The 22909-nt window shown below is 46.7% G+C and overlaps 2 protein-coding genes across 4 annotated transcripts; both read right to left on the bottom strand.

The window, feature by feature from the left end:
* Positions 1-1989: 1989 nt before the first annotated feature.
* On the bottom strand, positions 1990-6888 carry ADPRS (ADP-ribosylserine hydrolase). Its single transcript, XM_067311439.1, has 6 exons — positions 6654-6888; positions 5214-5310; positions 4167-4374; positions 3871-4055; positions 3680-3780; positions 1990-3115 (listed from the first exon to the last, which is right to left on the bottom strand). Exons 1-6 carry the CDS (start codon positions 6886-6888, stop codon positions 2823-2825), a joined length of 1119 nt encoding a protein of 372 aa, XP_067167540.1. The 3' UTR covers positions 1990-2822.
* Positions 6889-8180: 1292 nt separating this feature from the next.
* Positions 8181-14926, bottom strand: TEKT2 (tektin 2). Of its 3 annotated transcripts, none has more exons than XM_067311385.1 (10): positions 14857-14926; positions 14185-14361; positions 13676-13801; positions 12855-13060; positions 12137-12280; positions 11261-11375; positions 10715-10822; positions 9566-9709; positions 9193-9272; positions 8181-8608 (listed from the first exon to the last, which is right to left on the bottom strand). In XM_067311385.1, exons 2-10 carry the CDS (start codon positions 14338-14340, stop codon positions 8395-8397), a joined length of 1293 nt encoding a protein of 430 aa, XP_067167486.1. In that variant the 5' UTR covers positions 14341-14361; positions 14857-14926; the 3' UTR covers positions 8181-8394. The 3 variants fall into 3 exon arrangements, with proteins under 3 accessions (XP_067167486.1, XP_013805862.2, XP_013805863.2); XM_013950408.2 differs by having other exon boundaries at positions 14754-14898; XM_013950409.2 differs by lacking the exon at positions 10715-10822 and having other exon boundaries at positions 14754-14898.
* Between the last annotated feature and the right edge of the window lie 7983 nt (positions 14927-22909).

Genomic DNA, 22909 nt, shown 5'->3' with positions numbered 1-22909 from the left:
GTCTCCTCGGCCCCGCAGCCCGGAGCTCTCCTGCTGTCCCGCCAGCAAGGCGCCCAGCTTGGGCCTGCCGGCTACGACCGGGGCGGTGAGAAGAACTGCAAAGAATCCACCTTGCTAGCGACACCCTTCCTAGGGACGTCTTACACTGTATTTTCTTCTCAAATCCAGCTCGCTTGTTCCCTCGCTCCACCAGGTTAGCCTGCTAATTAACATTCTTACATGAAAAGGTTGAGACGAATTTCGCCTTTACTGTTGCCAATGCAAACGTAGCTATGATCACACCCGGACGGATCCTGCCTCTAACTCCTTTGGACTGAAGACAGCACAAACGTTGTACCACACTGGACGAAGACCCCACCGCGGCCTACTGGGCAGAACCGTACTAGAAGAGACCACGCTCACACCTTGCTTACAACACCCCAGATACCCACCACTGCTTCGCAACAAGCACAGCGCTGGAAGGGACGCCTGCCCATTTTGTCCAGTCCCTGCTGCCTCGGACAACCTGGAAAGAGCTGCTGAGTTTCCTGCAGGTAACGAGGATTGCGCCCTGCCTCCTCAACGCAGGAAACCTGGACACTGCAGAACAGGCTCTAGACAAACCACATTTCACGAGCTCTCTGTATGCATTTTCCCAACCAGGTTCCAAGTTCAGCTTCAGCTGAATGATGAGGATTTTTTAGACCAGTTAGGAAAGACCTGGTAGAAATACATAGAAGGACATCTATTTGCTCTGAAGCCCGAGCAGCTATTTTTTCCAACTCAAGAGGCTGAGGTCAGATGTTCCCCACGTCAGTGTCGTGACTGAAGCCCAGAAACACAACTTCATGACTTGAAAGAAAACACAAGAGCAGTGGCTAATTAACAAAGATAACCAAGAGATTTTATCTCTTTCCAAGAAAGTCAGAGCTGAATGTCAGTGTGCAGTTAAATTCTGGCCTAAAATGAGCTATGTTTTTTTTAACAGGAAATATGTCCATTCTTCATAAGTTCCACACATTAAAAATTTTAAAGCTGCTTTAAAGGAGAATTTCTTCTTTTAAATAACTCTGTCAAAAATGTTGACATCTCTGGCAGAGCAATTTGAAAAAACGGACATTTTACAACTTAGATTTGCAGCACAACCCATAAATATACAGTAGACCATAATTCCACATGTTCGCAAGACAAGATACTCATATTTATACAAGGAAAACCCATTAAAGCATCACACAGAAGACTGGTGCTTGAAGGAAGTAGAGTACAGGAAAAACTGGAATGACCCTATTGCAACCAGATTTTCTACATGTGCATGCAGCCTGACACACACAATAACCATGTGCGAATGTCAGCAGGGAGTGAACTCCCTTAGAGCAGAGCATTCGCTTCCCAGTACCACAGACGTATTAGAGAGATTATAGAGAATCACATTGTCACATTCAAATTCATAAACATTTCCATATGATGACTGCTTGCCTCTTTCTTTCTTTTTGTTTTTAATTATTAGAGACCTTTTAATCCTTTTTAGACATGCTTCTGGCTGTACACAAGCTCAGGTCATTCCCTCTCTGACCAGCTCCATCGGACAAAGGTTTTAAACTTAAAATTGTGGAACACAGCTTTCCTGGAAAATTCTTGGCCACTTGTACCAGTTTCAAATGTAGAAATTCTTTTAAACTCTGATAAAGTCTCCCCCCACTGAAACTTGCCTTTCCCTTTATTTTCAGAAGATTCTTACCATGTACAGTTCTAAAGCTGTGAGAGGCAACTCCTGGTTTCAACTGAAGTCATTTTTGTCACTGACAGCAGCAGAATCAAGAATTTAACCCTTGTGTAACACTAGGTTTTGCAATGTATCTCCACTCACAGGTTTAAACAGCAATCTGATTTGGTGCTCTGGATGTACACAGGACAGGATTAAGAATGCAGGATGCAAGGATTAGGGAACAAAAGGAAATGGCAAGAGCAGCTGCAGCAGTGTGAAAGCTACGTAAGGAAACACAAAATGTAGCAGAATGATGTCACGTGGATGGCAGAGCAAAGGAGACCAAAGAATCAGAGATTAGTTACGCCTTCTTCCAACAGTAACAATGAGCCAACTGGGATCCTATCTATGTGGACCAAAGGCATTTCTTAAAATGCCACTAGAAACGCAAAGAAATCCCTTCTCCAATCTCTGGCACTTTTCATTCTGCCTTTAATGAAGTGAATCTTCCTATGAGGTCTATCTTCCAGCATCCTTACTCCCTACTACAGGTGGTAATTGCTACCACCATACAGGATGTACTCCAGGCTCTCCAGCGACATGCCTCTCTGCTGACTCCCGTCTACACCCTTTAGCTGGTCAGCTGAGCGTAAACTACTGTTTTAAGAGGGGTATGGAGCATATCAAAGCCACTGCAGGACAGATCACTAACAGATGAAATGAAGGCCATGGATATCAGCTAGGAAAATCAGCCAGGAAAATCAGCTAGAAAGTCAGTGGATTCAGACACCCACCTGAATCACAGTAATTGTAATGACAGTGACACAATGGTGTAAGGGTGGGACAAAGCAGAAATATTATGAAAAACTAGATGCTGCTGTAAACGTCAGTGGAGAATCACTCCACTGTCCAAGGCGCCACATGCATCCGCTTCCCAGCTAAAATGTAACTGAAGGATATGTCCCACCTCTTCAAAGCCAGCTCTTGCCTCCAGCTCTCAAGTCACATCAGCAGATGTCTTTCTCAGGTGGAGGCTCACTGGCATCTGTAGATGGTGCGGATCCACCACAAACCTTCTGAACAGAAAAGCAGAGGTGACCACCTGCTTTACCTTCAGAAAACACATTCCCTTCGGGGCTCAGAGCCGCTGGCAGTAGAGTTCATACAAGCTATTTGCCAGCTTCTCTGTCTCTTGAAAAGCTTCACAGCTTTGCTCCCAACTTGGGGGTATCTGTTCCTCCCCATAGTAGGCCCCTGCAATGGCTCCTGCCATGGTAGCAATGGTGTCTGTGTCTCCACCCAGAGAGATACAGTAGATGATGGTCCTCTGCAGGTTGCTGTAGTGATCAGGAATATCTGGGTCAGCTTCCATACAGCGCAAGAAGGAGTAAATTGCAGTAGGGACAGACCGCAGAGCAGCAATGCCATTGCCTGTTAACAAAACCAATCATCCTCAGTGCTGCAGAACACTTGCATCTTCTTTTTCACAGAAGCTCCTTTTTCCTTTTATTTGCAACTTCCTATTGTCAGTCACTTTTAATATTACTATTACTGATTTTTACATGACAAGATGCAAAAGTAAGCTTGCGTCTCTCTGAATAGAGCTCTCCCTTCCTATCCCTAGCTCCTCAGTACAATTCCCATCACAGAGAACAAGTCCCAACTATGCCAGTATAGGCTCGAATATGCATCTACTCATTCCTATCTAGCATGAAGACCTGATAGCCATTAAGACAAGAGATCTTGGAATATTAAGAACGTTACTCAAAACAGTTTTTCTTAGCAAGACAGTTTTTTCCCACCAATACAGAGGAGGGAGTCACTGGGTCAGGATTCAGAGAATTGACTGGTGTGGAGATGCAGCCTTCGCAGCATAGCCAGTGCCTGCCAGGCTGCAGTGGTGAACGTGGTGATTTGGGGAAGGACACATGAAGCAGCTTGCTGAGGTCCTGCCTCCAGCTCTTACCTAATACTTGCAGTAAGAAAGGTACTTACCTAATTCAAACAATACATCTGCTTTGGGAACACTGCTGAGCTCCAAAAATTCTTTTATCTTCTTTAGACGCCTTGAAAATGGTAAATCCTCAAATCCTAGCCTGGAAACAAGAGTACAATGAAGAAGAGAGAGTGCAAAGAGACAGAAGTAATGGTACACAGAGGAGTTAGTGCTCCCCACAGCTACTTACGCTCGGGCGTCAGTAAGAGACCTATCATCTGCTTCTACATCTTCCATGTGGCTAATCAGCTGCTCGAGGAAACTCTCCTTGCTGAGTTCTCCCTGCAGGGCGAGATGCACTGCCAGGGCCTGCAGGATGGCCCCATTGTAGCCTAGGGAGTTGGCATGGGTTAGCTCAGCACTGAGCTTTGCAAACTGTGAAAGAAAACACATCATTAGCAGACCTAACGGAGAGATCATGGTGGGACTGGCCTACTAGCAGAGACTCCCAGAACCAAGGAACCCAAACGAGCCAAAAAAAGGTACCTTCTTAACATCCTGGACATCAGAATAAACCAGTGGAATGCCTGCCACCCTCATGGCACCGCCATTTCCATAGGAGCCTTTTCCGTTAAACTGTGCTCTTGCTGGTTCAAACACATCACTGCACTTGGGGCTCAGGAGTTTCTTAAACACATTGACAACGGCCATCCCATAACCCCTGTTGGGTTCCTTCTTGTACTCCTCGGCAAACCTGGCATGGACAAGACAGCAGCAGTTACACAGGTGAGGAAAAAAACACCCTGGATATTTGGTCTGTTACTGAAATTTGCAATAAGGTTTTATAAAGCCATAGTCTGATAGAGCGAATAAACAGCACACGGACAAATCAGCAATGGTCAGGGCCCATCTGATCCGGTTCCATAGGGAAAGAATCCGATTCCCAAAGATTGGTGTGAAAGGACAAAAGGGTGTACAAACATCACCTTTCACAGCCCACTTGTTTCCCTTTCAACTTTGCTTTGAAACAGAAACAAACTGGAAACATTTTCCCGGGTCACAACCACAGAAACTCTTTTGTTCAAGTTCAATACAAGTGTTTTCTAAACAAATAAATGTTCTCCCTTAAGTGGAAACAAATGTTATGACTGCTGTGGCTCCAAAAGGGAAATGGATCATAAATGAACTGAGGCTGACCTCACAAATATTCACTAAATAAACTGAGGGAAATATAAACATAAGTAGCAACAAATAAACATGATGGGAAATTTCTAAGCGTTATCTTCCACAAAGGCAAAGAAACATACATGCTTGTATACATATGCGCTATGCTGCTTAACTGCAAAGCAGATTCTGAACCCCCATTAAAGAGAGCTAATGATGCTGCATGTTTCAGGACAGTGCAAAGCACGCAATAAATTACAGGATTAGCCATCACTTCTTTTATTTTTTTCTGTGCAAATTCACAATGACTTTGCCTTAGCCCCTGCCCCCTTTCACGGGCAATTAAAGTGATTGCCTAATTTTAAGAAAGCTTTGCCATCACTAGCAAATGTCAACACCCTGGCCTCCAAAGGTGGCTGCAGCCCTTACCTCTTGGCCATATCGACTTCATCAAACTCTCGCTTGGCGAGCAGGGACTGCACCACAGACCTGCTCATGGCCGTGTCGTCTGTGTACGAAAGCGTTTCTAAAACAGAAGGTCAAAACACAACACGGTCATTCAGGAACAAGCTCTCCTCCTGGTCTTCTCAACTCTCAGCACTTCCCTATTCTCCAAAAATTAATTATCCCTGTTGCTGGAGTTAAAACATTACTAGAAGATTTCCAGCACTTTGAGCTCTTCACTCACCACGATCAAAGAATTGCAAAGGCGCAACTGAGAGCAACAAGGCGCACAGCAAGAGATACAGCCACAGAAAGAATAAACCGGAAAGTGGTTTAGGACTAACAAAAGCCTAGGGAAAATGCTGAAATCCAGGAGCTTCAGGGGTTGAAATCCCTGAGACTTAAACAGACAAGTTTCTCTCTCAGGGAGCTGACAACATACGCTGATGGGCAGAGAGAAAAGAAAGCCCAACTGCGTTTCTGGACAAGGACGCAACAAAACCAAGTGCCTTCCGCTGCAAGGGTCTACGGGGGTTTTGCACAGCAGAGAACCGCGCTCTCCCCAACGTGAGTCCACCATCGCTCGCTAAGAGCTAAACCGCTCTTCTCCCGCCGCGCCTGCTCCGCTCCTGCTCCGTTTCTGGCACCTCACATCCGCGCTGACGCTCCCGCATTAGGACGCCCGCGCTCCGAGCGCACGACGCCTGCCCCGCTTTCGCTTGAGCACGAGAAGCGCTGGCTGCACTTGGAAACCCCCACGCAGCCGCGTCACCCCCCACGCGTCACCCCCATGCCACCGTGTCACCCCTACACCAGCTGTGTCACCCCCATGCAGCTGCGTCACCCCCACTCGTCACCCCCAAGCAGCTGCATCACCCCCCACGCGTCACCCCCATGCCACCGTGTCACCCCTACACCAGCCGTGTCAACCCCATGCAGCTGCGTCACCCCCACTCGTCACCCCCAAGCAGCCGCATCACCCCCCACGCGTCACCCCCACGCAGCTGTGTCACCCCCACGCAGCTGTGTCACCCCCACTCGTCACCCCCACGCAGCCGCGACACCCCCACGCGTCACCCCCACCCCCACGCAGCTGTGTCACCCCACCAGCTGCGTCACCCCCACGCAGCTGCGTCACCCCCACGCTGCCGTGTCACCCCACCAGCTGTGTCACCCCCACGCGTCACCCCTCGCCGCCACAGGCGGCCGGGCCCAGTGCCGGGGTCCGGCGGGGCTGGGCCCGGCCCGGAGGGCAGCGGGGACGGGACGGGACGGGACGTGTCCGGGGACGGGAGGCGCCGCGGGGAGGCCGGGCCGGGCGCGGGGGGGACGGGAGGCGCCGCGGGGCCCAGTGCCGCGGCCCGGCCCGTTCCCGGGGTGCGGGGAGGCCCGGGGGCCCCGGCCGGTGCCGCCGCCGCCGCCCACCTCTGCGGGCGCTGCCGGGCGGCTCCCCCGCGCCGGGCGCCGGCTCCAGGCCGCCGAGGAAGCGCAGCAGCTCGGGCAGCTTCACGACGCTCCTGCCCTCGAAGACGGCGCCCAGGCAGTCGCCCAGCAGCGCCCCGGCCAAGCAGCCGCGGAACCGGGCGAGCCCCGGCCGCGGCCGCGCCGCCGCCCGCCCCGCGCCCGAGCCCGCGCCCGAGCCCGCGCCCGCCGCCGCCATCTTGCCGCGCGCCGCCGCCGCGGCCGCCGCCCCCTGGCGGCCCGGAGGGGAGCGGCAGCGCCGCGCGGCGGCGGCGGTACCGGGGGGCGCGGGGGGGTCATGCATGGGGGGCAGGAGGGGTGCGGGGGGGTCGTGCATGGGGGTCATGCATGCACGTATGGAGGCAGGAAGGGTGCAGGGGGGTCATGCATGGGGGGCAGGAGGGGTGCAGGGGGGTCATGCATGGGGGGCAGGAGGGGTGCAGGGGGGTCATGCATGCACGTATGGGGGCAGGAAGGGTGCAGGGGGTCATGTATGCACATATGGGGGCAGGAAGGGTGCAGGGGGGTGCACAGGTGTCATGCATGCGTGGGGGGCAGGAAGGGTGCACAGGGGGTGCATGGGGATCACGCATTCCTGGGGGACAGGAGGAGTGCATGGGGGTGCATGGGGGACAGGGGGGTACCTGGGGGTGCAGGAGGGGTGTGTGAGGAAGGTGGGCTGCACACAGGGGGCGCAGGAGGGATGAAAACTCCCGCCATATACAAGGTATGGGGCGCTGCTGCAGCACCCAACTGTGTGCAATACATCGCAGCATCAAAGCGCTGGAAGAAGTGGGACTTTGGGGGCTTCCTAAAGCACCGCTAGATTCTGGCAGCGACTCGCTTGAAGAGCGCCTGGCTGCAAAGAGCTGCCCCAAACCTGCCAGTTTCTTTCCCAGCTTACAGAAAGGGAAGTGCTGATTTTTCTCAGTTCCTCATTATCAGAACTTACTCTGAGAGCCAGAAGTCAATCCAGGCTCCTTTCTACGGGAACTGTTACTGAGCATCATCTCCCACCACAGGGAGGAAGAGCAGGCCAAATTCTGGTCCTGGTTGCACATGCAGTAATTGGGCTTGCAAGGTCCCTGGGGCAGGGACTCTGTTTCCCAGGGAGCGCATGCAGTATTTAGCACATTGGGAGTGTGCCTGGAATAGAAACAATAACTCATGGCAGAATGTGAACATTGCAATTCAATTTTAACAAGTCTGTTGCCACAAGAGCCAGAATGGACTCCAGCTCTTGCTTTTGTAGCTGTGTTAGCTCTGCAAGGCTAGCAGGCAGGGGGAAATCCCTACGCAAGCTTTACTTTAATCATTAAAGCGAGCAGATTTGTGTCAGTACACTCACAGAGCAGATCTGGCATGCTGCCACTGTTACACAGTCCCTTTTCAGAGCACAGCCTTGCACTTTAAAGGACTTAAAACACTAAAGAGCCCAGATGGATTCAATCATCATGAAATGCTTCCAACACATTCGGATGACAACTGCTCTTGGGGACAGACTCTTTATTGTTTATAATGCTCTTCAGAGTGCAAGAGGCTATAAACATCATACAAGGGGACAGACGGTTATATAACAAACTAGGGGAGGGAGGAGAATTACATTATCCTAACATGACACAGATGCCCGTTTTTCTTGCAGCGGAACTGAGTCACTGGTAGCTCTCTCTTCGGCGTGGCTCGTTGCACAACACGCCACAGTGCATTAAGCCAACACCAACTGCCTGCTCTTCAGCGGGGAGAGCGTACGGTTCGTGGTCCAGTTGAAGGTGTCAACCTCTGGCACAAATTTTGCGGCAGGAACCATGAGCTTTCTCCGGCTGTCCATGCACTTGTTGTCCAGCACCAGGGAATTACCTTTGTAGCCAATATCTGTCTGGATGCGGTAGAGTTGTTTGTAGAGAGCATCCAAGGCATCCCTGAGAACAAGCACAAGTGAGAGTCAGGTTCAAGCATTGCATTCACTTCCCAAGTTGGACAGGAAACACTGAACTTCCCACTTTTCTGGCAGCATAAATATCTGTGTAGCTCTTGCCTTTGTATGAAGAGCTAATGCAGCAGAAAGTTCCTGGTGCATAGTAGTAGCGTATTATTTGGGTCTGTGAATAGCAAGCCCATGTGCTGCTCCCGGATTGCAGCACAGACACGCGCCCTGGGAGCCCCATGTCAACCCAGAGCAGCACTGCTATTTCTTCCTTTGCTTTTCACCCCTTCTTTCCCTTTTAGAACCTGTGTAGCCTGGTCAAAGTCTGAGTGCAAACAGAGGCCATGGGAACCCCTGTTCATCCTCCCATCACACAGCCCTGCCCGGCCTTGCCTGCACCTCTGCTGCCCAGTCCAGCTTCCCACTGAGCCCAAAGACTGTCTCCACTCCTGATCTGAACAAACATGACCTTCAAAATGCAGCTTCTGGAAGTGTTCCAGGCTCAGGGCTGCACATGGCCACGTCCCTCACATACACAATGTTGGGTCACTGCTCTGTCCCAGAGAACAGGGAACTTACTGTGACTGCGCTAGCTTCTGCTTCAGGGCACTGATCGTTCCCTCCAGCTGCCGAACCTCATCTGTCAGCCCGTACTGGACCTGCAAGGTGGGGAGGGAGAAGGTCGTGACAGTTAACAAGGCTGTAGAGCGGTGTCTTACAGGGGCCATGGTTCTCTCATTCCCCTCCCAGCCCAACTACAACATTTATTTCCTTGCTTTGCCCTGGACAATACACTATGTGGATGTGCTATGTGCCTGCAGAATCCATTGCTCAGCCCCTCTGTAGTTTGCTCCAAAGCGCGTCCAAATTTTTCCGACTCACTCAAGCACCCATCCAGTTCAGTTCCCCCTCCGCCCCTCCTAGCAGGGAGCATGCTAGGCAAGGCTGGTACCTGATCCCGACACAGCTCCATACTGGGCCGATACGTGCGAGTCTCCAGGCGAGTGTGTGCCAGTTTCAGATCTTGCATTTTCCTCCGAAAATCATCTTCCAAACGTCGGATGTCCTCTTCCATCTCAGCAATCTCCTCCAAGGTCTGAGGATAAAGACATGTACCATGAGAGACAGTCCTGGCTCTATTCCATTAGGATCTAGACTGGAAAACAGCCCCATGTACCCTGGGTTTTTACTGTGCTGGGAATGGATTTTAAGCAAGGGCTAGCAAGCTTCTGATTAGAGTTCAGAACCCCTCCGCTCATAGATCAGGCTTTTCACATGGACCAGGCACGGTGCTGCTCATGTTTCATGGCCACAGTGGATGAGACTAGGGGTGAAACATAATGGCCAAAACCTGGCACTGCTGCTGGGAAATGCCAAGCAGCAACGGTGATGGCAGAGGGAGGTAGGATGCTGCAGGGACCGATTCCACTGTTTCATGCATATGCCACTCAACAGCTCTCACAAGGAAACAACCTTTATATTTAAAATAGAGCTGTGTCAGATATATAGGCAACCTCTCTCCCACAGCTGTGTTCCCCTGCAAGTACAGCAGCATCGTAAAAAAGCAGGCTTTGCCTTCACAGATGAACGGGACAGATAAAAACCCAAAGAATGGAACAAGCAGCTTGTACTGGTTTGCACTGGTGTAACAGAGCCTTCCCAGTACCTGAGGAGCCTCTGCCCATCTCTGCATCCAGCCTGCTGTGTTGAGAGGTGTGGGAGAGGAGCCATGGCTAGGTGCCTGGGGTCACGTGGCTTGTGCCTCACATCCAGACACAGCTGCCAGATGGATTTTACAAGTGCAAGTTGGTTAGTTGTGGCAGTAAGCTCAGATCTAGCTCACCATGAAGGCCGTGATGGATGGGCAGCTGCACGCCTTGCGGCAGCACTATTTTGGCTTGTCAATCCCATCCCAACAAGCAGAATTATCCAGAGGTGCTACCCTCAGCACTGCCAGGCAGGTGGTTCAGCAATGCCACCGTGCTTTGCAAGAGCCACAGAAAGGAAGTGCTCAGAGCAATTAGTGTTCCAGGTAATGAACAATCTTTGGATTCATCCCCCACCCGGGGACGTGGTTGATAACCAAAGAAGCACCATTTACATTCTTCTCCTGCCATTTCAGCTCATCATAGGCTTTTTCCAAATCTCGAATCCTCTTGCGCAAGGCAAACTCTGTAGCTACGCGCTGAGCCTCCAGCTCATTGTTCGTCTGAAAAGAGAACAGGCTCCAGTCACACACATCTAGAAGGGGTCTCTCTCCCAGCAGTTGCTAATACGGCCACTGTATGAGACACAATCTCCTGTGAGGTTGGAACAAGCCTGTGAGCAAAACCAGCTGGGTTCTGGCAGCTGAAAGGAACCCCCTTGCCACACATATGCAGGTCATGCATCCTCCTGTAGCCAAAGGACATGGGAACAGTGGACAGTAGGAGTCTTCCAGGTTGCTGAATCTGTTGCAACCTCCACACCATAATTAAGCTCCACCTTTAAACTAGGAGGGCGTGCAGCTGCTCTTAGAGAAGCACACATGGCTAGTTTTGTCTTTTCAAAGACTCCCTCCCCCAGGCCACAGCTCATGTCAGCCCATTCTTCCGTTCTGGGTCCAGAACTTCTGCACCACCAAATCACAGCCAAGTGACTAATTTACCTGGGCAATGGTAAGTGCTACTGCTTCCCGGAGCTCATTTGAGGCTTTAATTTCTGCCTCAGCATGGTCCTTGTTGCGCTGACTACAATCATCCCACTCCTGAGGTGAAGTTGATCTGTGAACAAAATCAGCAGTTATGAAAATAAGTTGAGTGTTTGCAAGACAGTTCAAAAGCAACCACCTGCTGCAGGCCAAGAAGGCTTTCTGCAATACAAAATGATTCAGAAATTCTGGAGATCACACCCTGACTGATGTCCTCAGTGCACCAGCTGGAGATTGCTATCCTACAGCTCCTGCACTGAGCCCAACATCTGCTCAAACTAGGGACACATGTAAAGGATGCTACGAAATGCCAAGCAACTGAAAAACCTGCAGCTCTGCCAAAGGCTAATACCACATTGTTAACTGAGGATCGCCTATAGCCAGGTACTAGCAAGAGAGGGCAGCTACGTTCTCTGTTTTTGCCACTGACTTGTGGTGACATTTTAGATAACTCACTCACTGTCTGTTTTCCCGTTTTCCCCACTAGAAAATAGATACCCTGTTTATCTGACCCCGATGTTGCTGTAAAGAAAGAAGGTACCCACAGAATGCTCTAAGACCCTGAGAGATTTGAGAGCAGCAGTACACATCACTAGCAATCAGCCCACTACAAACATGGATCAAAAAAGGTCTCATCTCCCAGAAGCTGTGAACTCACAGCTGTGAACTCACAGTTCAAGAGCCAGAAGAAATCCCAGCAGCTAGCTCCTATTCTGGACTCTCTCAGTAACTGCTCCCATCAAGCCAGCATATAGCACGGAATAAAAAAGAGTCCCAAGGCTCTTTCAAGCACCAGCATGGGTTTGGTCACAAAAGAGCTGGCTCTTCCCTCACCCGTCTGGGATCCGTGTTGGATTGACCTTGAAGGAGATGTTGGGAGAATTCACATTGAGGGATAAGCACACCCGATCTATTTCCAGCGCTTCCATCTTGCCCCGGTGATCAAAGCTCAGCTGCTGGCGAGCTTCCTGTAAAAGGCTGCAGAAAGCAGGGCTGGAGTCAGTTGGGAGCATGCAGAGGGAAATGGCAGCTCACTCTCATGTTTCCAAAGCTTTCATCACAACCTCAACCATTTCTTTAAAATGAGTTAGGAGATCCTGCTCTCTGTAACAGCAGCAAGCCAGGTCCAGCTTGGTCCTCCAGCACACCTGCTTTACAAGCCTGGCTGGCTCTCCTGCACTCCGCCCCGGCATCACCCCGGTGAACTGAGCTGCCTGCTGCAAGGCAGTGACCCATGAGGGGTTAGAGTCTGGGAGCTTTAATGCTTCCAGGTTACTGGTTCATGAACCAAGGCGGGCACAAGATATTTGTCAGGGCTAAAATTTTATGAGGGTACTTAGAAAGTCTCCCGCTGACATGCTCTCCCCTGCAAGCCCCCAAGCCCCACAGACCTTGACAATAATCATCAAAAGCTCCCCTGAGTGGCTCAGTGCCCCCAGGGTAACTATGCCTGGCCTGCTTGCCCATCTTAGTGTGGCATTAGACACACATTAAACTGCTGGGGCCAAGCAAGAAGGGCAGAGTCCAGTGAAAGCTCTGCTATTTGCCTCACCAGAGCTGTTTGAAGGCTTCGTTCACTCTCTGCTGCAGGTCTCTCTTGGCCTTTTCTACCACCTCCACCTCCTTATGCAGCTCCTCCTCCACAGGGTCCCTCACCACGTCGATGGCGCGGCGGCTCTCACGGAGTGTCAGGCACTCAATGGCAACGTCCAAAGGCAAGTTCTTTGCCTGGAGGGCATGTTCAGCTGCTTCCTTCACCTGGAGAAAGAAGCCAGCTGAGTGGGTGGAGGGTCTCCTTCAGGGATTGGAGGAAGGAGAAAGGAAGGGGAACCCACTGATGCCCTTGTTAAGAGGGTCTTGCACTGCCTGTCTTTGCTATTCTGATACCGTTTAGCAAGACTGGAATGGGAACTGTGGGAGACACACACACCAGCCCTCTACAACTGCTATTCACATTGGGATTGTACCTTGCTGGGGACTAAGCATTACAGAGGAGCAGTCTGGGGGTTCAGGACTAAAAGGATCAGAAGGATGTCCCATTGCTATTCCTTATTGAAAGTCAAACTTTTCTGAATGATGGTGCTAATATATTTTTCTCATTATCCTTCAGAGCTTAAAAAACAAACAAACATATACCAAACATGAGCATGCAAATGCACAGCCCCACAAAATGACTTGGCTCAGCCAAAAGCACACAGGTGGCTTGCTTTTCAGGAAGTAATTTCTTCAGGTATTGATCTCAGTATACCTGTGATAAGCCCCCCCCTTAAACTCCACGTGGGCTTGTGCACTACAAAAAAACAAGCCTCAACTGCTCAATGTCGCATGCTGAGAGTGTAGGTTGATTTCCAGCCACCTGTCTTCCCAACGTACTTTGGCCAAGGCATCAATTTCCGCATCTACGTCTACAAGGCATTTGTCCAGGGTCTCTTTCCATCTGTTCACACAGTTGATACGTTCAGCCAGGCGGGTTTGGTTGTCATGCTCATCCCATTTTGTCTGGAATTAGAGAAGAAATGCCATGACTTTTTTTTTTGAAGCCTTTCCTTGTTTTGGGGATTGACTGACCTTTTACAGGAGTACAAAATGTTGCCATCTGGTGCAACAGTTATTTACACAAGTGGAGGGCAAAGAAAGGTACACAAGTTGCAAAGGATGTGAGAATCACACCCAGAAATCTCATTACAGTATTCACACATCATTGCACATATATATGTTTACTTCCTGTAACTATTTTCTTGTCAATTATTTAGAAAGTTCTCTAGAGGTAAAATCCTCTCCTACCCCCTAGTCCGCACACCCAGATTTACAGATGCTCTCCCACACTCCCTAGCCGCTGTTCCAACAAACCCAGGGAACAGCCAAGGTGCCAGAAGGCCCACCTGGTTGTTGGTTTCGTTGCGGAGAACCCGGGCTTCCTGCCGGATGCAGTGGGAAGCAGAACGCTGGCGTTCAGCATTAGCCGAGATGAGCTCAGAGTTAGTGTGCCAGTTTGGCAAGGTGAACCTCTGTCCTGGCTTCACACTCAGCGTGGCCATAGCGGTAAAACTGGCTAGTAACTAAAAGAGAGTAGATGATCATCATGTTTATTCACAGAGATACACCAAAACCAGAGATGCATGAAAACAAAAGCAGCACCAAGACCGCAAAGGTTTCCAGTAGAGCAGATGCAGCAAGCCCTGACGTGGCAGCCCCAGCTAAGGCAGACACGCAGGTGCCCACGCAACCAGGGAAGGATGATTTGAACCGCTCTCTCCCCCCAGATAGGAGGAAAGCCTCTTCCAGCAGTCTCTCCCTAGGGAACGGTGCTGCTTGCACAGAGGCGAGGAGCCCTCCCAGCACCACCTCGCAGGTGGCATCTGTCGAGCTTGGGCAAAATGGCCGATCACAGCAGCGAAGCTGCCCAGGCGCTGCCCAAGGCCGCCGTCCCCGGGGACCCGAATAATCCTACCGGTCAGGGGCAGCTGGCACAGGGCTCCTTAGGCCGGCGCCGCATTAAGAGCCCCCGGGGGGGTCCCCTCCCGGCGCTCCCGGGCGCGGGCCGGCCTCCTCACCGCTCCCGGGCCTGGCCCCGGCCCCGGCCCCGGCCCCGCTCCCTCCCGGCGCTCCCGGGCCCGGCGCCCGCGCTCCTTTACGGCGCTCCCGCCGCGCGTTGCCACGCCGGTTGCCAGGCACGCGCGCGCCCGTTGCTACGCAGCCGTTCCGCGCGGACGGCCCCGCGGCCCCGCCCCGTTCCCCTGACGTCACGGCCACAGCCGTTAGAAGCGTCGCGAGCACCCTGAGGGGCAGGTCGGGAACTGAACTATTTTATTTTTTTTCCCCCAGATGACGCCGACTTGCAAACCCTTCAGCACCCACCAGCTCGATTTCCTCCTACCTGCCACACGGTGGCTATCTAAAACCCAGTATCGTAGAAGCAAAGAGCCTATTATTTATATATTTTTCTAATAAAGCAAGTTAACAACACAGCAGGTTTGGAGCAAAGCTTTTTTTTTTTTTATTGCAGTTATTAGTGAAAGTTACACTTCAAACTGAAGCAAAGCAACACTAAAACCAATAAAATTTTTAAAAAAAAAGGTAAAAACAAAACAACATAGAGTCCTTCCAGTATAGAGAATGGCAGAAAGACAGGAGTGGAGGCTGTCACGGAAAGCTTTGGTGACAGTTTTGGCTCAGAGAGGTCCATGACTGAATTTCACCACGTCAGTATTGTGAGTAACAGTGTTAAACAAAAACAAACTTTTTAATCTCAACCACAGACAATGTGTTTTTATGGAGACAATGATTTAACCAAAGGTACCACATTCACCGCTAATTATCTGCACACAAGCATTTTATAGCTCCAAAACCCATTTAACTCCTTATTTGCCTGTGTTTATTCTGAGCCATGAAGTTCAGCTGACACCGCAGACATAACTGGGTGCATAAACAATGCCAGTAACACCGAGTTACCATCATACCCCCACAACGTTTTTAGTTCTGTGGACAACAGAAGGATGAAAATTGCCAATCTGAGCACTTAAATTTTTCCCATTTTTTAATTAAATGGCATTAACCTTAATCAAACAGAAAAGTTGGAAAGTAAAATCACATTTTCTGACAAAGGTTTGGCAGTCATGTTTGGTATTTGCCTCAAGATATTATCCCAGTTCCTGACATTACCGATTAAGATCAGCACTTCAATCTCCATCCATTCTTGCAGACTTTGCTTTGGAAAGAAATTCAAACAATGCAAGTATAAAAAGATTAAAATATCACATATGCATTCAAAACAAATTTATTTTTCAAATTAATACGGTTGGTTTACAATATACCCGACTTGGTGGTATCTAAAGCCAACAGAGATGTGATGACTGTTGTGTGTACTATACACAGTTGCACAGAGATTATAGATGACTTCCAGAGGGAAGGGACAGTGAGAGAAGTTGACATTTTAATGTGCTGGAAAGAAAGCAACTGTTGCAACAGGTAGAAAATTTTGGCAAGAACAATTTGTCCGGAAAGGGAGAATGGGCAGAGGACACTGCTTCTGCTTAGCAATTACATTTTAAAACACACTGACACATGATTTCCCTCACATCCCGAATGGTTGCAGCCCACATCTGCAATACAAATAGGCACACGTGGTCAAGATGGTTAAGTAAAAATAAAGGCTTTTACCAGTTTGTTTGCCATCCGTCTACAATCTATTTGTGCAATGTCTCAAGTCACAGCTCGACTTTAATCTTGAAACAATTCCCTTTTACTTTGAACCCCTCCTCCCCCCAAGTTATCTTCATGGTTGGAACACATTTTACTTCCTTCTTAAGCAATGGCAACACCAAAAAAAGAAGGGAGCAGTTACCAGCATATGAGAAAGAGCAAGGGCAAGACGTACACATAGAAGGGAATCTCAATCCACTTGACTGGTTTATTAAAATTTTATTCCGAAAAGGAGTCCCAAACAGTACAATTATTATTTTTTAAACATATGGTATTAAATATGCAAAATCTATATGCACAACATTGCTTCCAGCAGTCTCCTAAACAAATACATATTGATCACTAGCAATGCTTATGGCACACACTATGCCTGAGGCACCTTCCGCTGAACATATTTTAATACCCACACTGGCTCATAGCTGAATGCTACCAATTACAGTGAAAGCTTTGAAGTAATACCTGTTGATAGACAATGTTCTTATCTCTGATCAAACGCCTCCAGGCCATTTAAAGAGTTGAGTTCTTTTCCCCATAATAAGCAACAATGCTGTTTATCCATCAATAAGCTACCTGGGGAAGTTTAACTGCTTACACCAAGGGAAGAAACAAGAATATAACAGCCAAAAGAATCTGTACCCTGTGAGCCCAAAGTTCATCACCTAACCTGCGAGACAAATGAGCTGCTATTCAAGTGATCTGTATACCAATATCACTAATCACAGCAGTAGGGGCTGGGCGACAAGCCTGTAAGAGCAACATCTCGGATTAAAAACAGATTCTGCCAACTCTGTTGCTGTACTGAAGCTAGATTTTCAGAATTAGTCTGCAAAACAGACAAAAAAAAGCAACTTTCTAGAAACAGGATTTTTCTACAGGAAAACAACATTAAGGTGACTCAAGGCTAGATTTGATGCGATAAAGCTTTACTCCAGAAATGAGAACATTCTACTGAAGAATAGAAATCAAGTCCAAAGAAATGTAAAAACTACAGCCACAGGAAGAAAGTGATGTACAAAACAGAACAGCCTGAAGAAGCCATTCTTCACTGAAAAGTTGCCAGAAGTCAGAAGACAAATCTTCTCATCTCTAGCAGTCTTCCTCACACTTACTGAATTTTTTTCAATATTCATTTTTCTTGACAGTTAAAGAGTGCTGCTCAAGTTTCTACTCTGCTGGCACACCACCAGGTTTGAAAACTTCAAAAATGTTCTTTAAATCTAGCATTGCTCCAACAGGTACTGTTTTGCTAACATGTCTGAGTGAACACTAACTTGCAAGACATGGATTTTATATCAAAGAAACTGTTTTTGAATGGATTTAAGAGACTTGCAAGTATAAGCATAATGAAAGTTTATTAGTGAGTAACTATTTTAATATCTAACTTTTGCACATCTGTGTTTAGTTTGTGGATCTATGATTTATAGGCTAGTATAACCCTAAATTCAATACACAGTCATTTTTGTGTTGCTAGACAATATTACAGTATGTGTTAAATTTCCAACTGCCAAATGTCTTTGAAGGACCAATTCAATCCTCAGTGAAGGTTTTCACAACTGCCATTTAAATAAACTTTGCCCTCTGACAGTCTGTTTCTCACCAAATGGAAACAAAGGATTATCTTAAAAGAAAGCAACAGGTAAACATTATGGGACCAATCCCAATGGCCTTCCTCAGGCACATGATGACAGGTATGCAAAGAACACCGGCTCATTTCAAAGATGGACAAACAGTACTGTACTGATAAATGAAGATGCAAACTTGCAAGAAGGTGCACAGGTTTGTAATAAGAATTTAGCACTTCCACAACATGATTCATCCTCAGAACACCTAATAGCTAGCTCTCATAAGGCAATGTGAATCATTGTATACATTTTCTAGATGGGGTAAAAAACTGAGGCAGAATCACTTACCCAAGGCCAGAGAGGGAACCCATTTCATCGCCAGCATTCACAGCAGAGTTCCTGGCTGGACAACTCACCAATATCTCAAAAGTGTATAAAATATAGCCCATTTGAAAAGCTTTTCCATTACGCTCTGAAAATCCACTTTTTCAGCAGCTTTAAGCCTAAACTAGCATCTAATGATACAGGCAACTACTTTTGCGCAGTACACATTATACAAAAGCCTTCCCTCTACTAGTACCTTGATATAAAAGGAGAGGTGTTTTCCCCCCCCCCATACCACTTTGCTAAAACTTTCCATACCCAAGACACCATAGAATTTGTTACACAGACATCAATACCCTCAGCTGCTGGCAAACTAGTTCTTGCAGAAATCTCTGATGTTTAATCCTCACCACAATGTTCCCACTTAATCAGACCTCTACACTATTCCCCTACATTCATTAGGCAACATTCTTCATGTCCTTACAGTCACCACTGCGGGGTGGGGGCAAGAATCGATGGAGTGTATGAAAGGCTGCAGAAGCACAGCAAAGAGTGAAGACATTACTGGACAGGCAACATTGAAATAAAGGCAAAATTGATTATTTTCAATAGATAACGAGAAAGATACATCAAGGTTAAGTTTTATTTTAAAAAAAATCGCAAATCTACCAGTAAGTTTGTTTATATGACAACTTACTCTAGAGAAACCACTTATTTTAAAAGTTTCTCCTTTCAGGGTAGTTCTAATTCACAGATAATTCAGGGCTCACTTTTATTTAGTAACTCAATGCAAAAACAACTCCATTCTGACCAAGGACTTCAAGCTTTAAGAACAGCTCATAAAAATATTAACCATAGTATCAATGCAAATGCAAGTTTTCCCAGCTTCTGTTCTTGATCAGAAAAAGGCACATGCTTGCTCTCAATGAGTTCAAGTTTGACACAGACATTCCCATGACACCTAAGTCAACGTTTGAGGTTCCCAATCTCCCTGAAGGGCTCAGGCTGAACATAGCTTAACTGACATCCACCTAACTTTTACTGAATCCTTTCTACTTCTACTGGCAGTTACTTTCATCACATCATTGCACTACTACCACCCCTCACATCCAGACAAAGCTGATTCACTTTTCACGTGGCTAAAATGTTCTCAACATGGCTAATTCTCTGTAGACAGTGGAGGGAGAGTGATCCTGTGTAAGGGAAATAGGGAGGTAGGTAAGAGCTGAGGAAGAGCAGAGCAATTGCAGCACTATAGCAAAATTAACTCTACAACTGCCTGCTGTTTTTCTTGTTAGCCAGGCACACGTCAGTGTGAACTGTCTGAAGACTGCAGCCAGAAATCTCTCAGAGCATCTACGTTTTACAGAGGGGTTGGATATTGCTCAGAAAACCCCTTGGCTCCACTGTTTCAAATAGCACCCATCTACTGGAATTTGTATCTGCTTTGAACCAAGTAAGGTAGCTTCAAGATTTAGATACAAAACACATTTGTTTTGAACTGTACAACTGTTACAGGCACTGCTACCTGCTTCTCAGCATGTTCCTTTTATGGAGGGGAACAGGCACTCTTTTTTTTTTTTTTTTTTTTTTTTTTAAAGTTTTCCTCCTCCTATATTAGTTTTTGAAGTAGCCACGTGTTGGGCCTTTTGGGTAAACTATGGATGCAAAGGTACAGGTTCACAAGGCTCTAGCAGCATATGATTTTTTTTGTTTTCTTTTTACATATATTTAGCTTTTTCTTTTTCAATATGAAGACATTTCCTCCTTGCATTTTTTTAAGAGAGTTTTCTACTGTTGGTTTGATAGGACAGTCACCACTACCATTTCTTCTTTTTGTAAAACATCAGAGCAATGACAGACTGTAAACATATAGCTGAGTCAGTTCAGCTTTAGGATTAATCCCAGCACAATTTGCTGTAAGTAGTATCAATTACAGAAAATCCTCAGTCTCAAACCTTTGCTAGGAAGAAGGATGAACTAGCCATATACACTAGATTTTTATTTATTTTTTATTTTTTAAGATGAAATATATGAGGGTGTCTGCATCTTCAGTAATTGATTAGCTTGTATTTGAATTGGATATTTTAAAACATCATGTACCATCCAATGAATGCAAGAGAAATACACAGATAATTTCTACTGTAATTAAACCCATACGTGCTACAGTTAGTCTTCACCAAGGCAAGACTTCCTAAGAAGAAATTTGTGCCCAAGAAACTAGCATCATCAGATGCAAGTCCATTTCATTTCTTTCTGACCACATTTGCAATGTATGGAAAGAAGAGGCAAGAACTTATAAGTCTCAAAAGCTTCACTATTTGCTAAGCGTGGATAAAAAAAAAAAAGGTTCATAGGCAAGGGAAGATATGGGGAGTATTTCTGAAAACTAAGCTGACAGAACAAAATTTTTGGCCCTTTTCAGTCCAAAAGATAACTCTACAGCTACTAAAAGGGAGAGAAGACAGATAGTTTTGGCTCAGAATTCAGACTGGGGAAAAAAAAAAAAAAAAAAACCTTTCTCAATCCTAGTCTAATAACATTAAGAAAGTGGGAATACAAAATAAAGTCATTGTAAGCTTAAATACTAATGAAGTGGCATTGGGCACTGTACTAGAACAAGCAAGTTGGTGACAAATTGCAAGAAAGTTCAGTTAATTTCTCTAACTTGAAACAGAAAGTCCATACAGCAAAACGTTAGATTTTTGTTTCATAATTTCTGTTGGTAACATAAGCAGGAGTGCTATATTGTGAATTAATCTAACAGCGTCCCTTTAAATAAAGAGGCTGGCAAGTGCAAGGGTCACTGTCGAACACTTTGGAATTCTAGACTAGATATTTCATTGATCATGTCCAAATCAATAAATGTTGAAAAGCTCCGCTTATTCCAAGGAAAAGACTGGACATGAACACATTCCTGCAAAATACCATTTGCAATTGAAGTGGGAGTTTTATGCTTAAATTCCTGATATCCCAAAGTATCCTGACTGACATCAAGTTACTGTATGTCTTAAATGCCCAGTACTGCATGAACAGTAATAAAATGAACACAAACTCATCTCTGTTCTAAACTTAAAGAAACAAGGTACCAATTAAATTAGACTGTCTATCAAGTTGTTTTATTCAGTTTCCTCTCCAAAATGATGAGTTAAGCTGACTTCAGAGAAGAAAAACAAGACATTCAGAAATTTCTCCAATCTAAAAAAGTGTTAAAAGCAACATACAGATCAGACATGGACCTATGAGCTGCACACAGATTAACAATAAATATAGAGAAACACCACAATAAAAGACAAGGCTCATCTTGAAAGAAAGTCTGATAATTGCTATTAAGACCATTACCAAAATGAAAGTTAAGTGTGTATTTTTTGCAGGCATGTGCAAGCACGTTACAGTGTAATCAAAGCAGAACTTTGCTATTATTATTACTTTATGCAGCATTACAAGGTTACTGAGGTGCAGTGTTTAATAGTCTAGTCTACAGCTTTTCTTGACTGGAGGAATGCTCACCAAACTCGCTATGGACCCACAACATCTTCAACCATCTAAACAAGGCAACATCTCTGACCTCACCAAGCAGTTACTGTTCAGAGCATCACAACTCCCAGTTAGGAATTAGAAGTCCCATCAACATATGCACATTACTCCTTTAAAAATACTACAAGCCATGTGACATCTGCTCACAGTAGGACTGACCATCTCATAAGTCTTCAGACAGCTCTCAATTTGTCTACTTCATCTTTGGGAGCTTGCTACATCTCTAAGAGACAACATCCTTCAATAACCACGGATTCCATTTCAGCATTAATTACGTTGTCCGAAGAGTCCTGTGCAGTTACTTTTCCTATACCCTCCACCCAACCCCCCCTCTCCCCCCAATATGAAGAGGTAAATTGCACCAACTAAACCAAAACTGATTCTAGCCTACCAGCTGAATTTGGTGATCATTCCTCAATGCCTCTCCCTCCGATGAAAACACTTTCCTGGTTAATCTTGGTCCTGACTCAGAGAAACTGATGCTTGAAAGTACCTGAAAGATACCATCAAACACTTGGCATTTGCAATAATTTATCTTAAATTTTCAGCCACGTACAAATGGAAAATAAAAATCTACAGCACCATCTTCTAAAAAGGCACTTTCTGAGGACTGTCTTGCTTAAAAAAAATAAAAATCACTCCAAGTTTTAAACAGTGGAACTGCTTTGTTTTAAAAGGACCCTACGTTAACTACCCGTGTTAGGTGAGGGGCTACCTCAGACAAAAATTGAAAAGGCCAGGGCACATGGGATGGAAAGTGCATTGAGTCTCTCCATCAACACCCTTGTTTCTGTAAAACTGATGCTTCAATATTTTCTTTGCAAGCTTCTTCCCCAACAATTCCTTCCGCTCCATATGCGCCTTTGCCTACTTAGGGACTTTTTTTTTTTTTTTTTTTTTTTTTTTAGTGTTACGGAGATTAGGATTCTTGAGACTCTGCTAGGGAGGTAAAATTTAGAATCCTGTACACACCTGTTTCATA

The sequence above is a fragment of the Apteryx mantelli genome, chromosome 27, assembly GCF_036417845.1.
Source record: "Apteryx mantelli isolate bAptMan1 chromosome 27, bAptMan1.hap1, whole genome shotgun sequence".
In the NCBI taxonomy this organism is placed as follows: domain Eukaryota; kingdom Metazoa; phylum Chordata; class Aves; order Apterygiformes; family Apterygidae; genus Apteryx; species Apteryx mantelli.
Note: the sequence above shows the minus strand (reverse complement) of the source record. Positions and strands in the feature narration are given on the sequence as shown.

Coding starts and splice junctions, on each gene's coding strand:
- TEKT2 (XM_067311385.1), bottom strand. CDS start 14,340: ATGGCCACGCTGAGTGTGAAGCCAGGACAGAGGTTCACCTTGCCAAAC. Junction 12,281..12,854: donor GAAGCCTTCAAACAGCTCTG/GTGAGGCAAATA, acceptor TGCTTTCTGCAG/CCTTTTACAGGAAGCTCGCC. Junction 11,376..12,136: donor CCAACACGGATCCCAGACGG/GTGAGGGAAGAG, acceptor TTTTGTTCACAG/ATCAACTTCACCTCAGGAGT.
- ADPRS (XM_067311439.1), bottom strand. CDS start 6,888: ATGGCGGCGGCGGGCGCGGGCTCGGGCGCGGGCTCGGGCGCGGGGCGG. Junction 5,311..6,653: donor GCCCGGCAGCGCCCGCAGAG/GTGGGCGGCGGC, acceptor CTTCTGTTTTAG/AAACGCTTTCGTACACAGAC. Junction 4,375..5,213: donor GAAGTCGATATGGCCAAGAG/GTAAGGGCTGCA, acceptor TGTCCATGCCAG/GTTTGCCGAGGAGTACAAGA.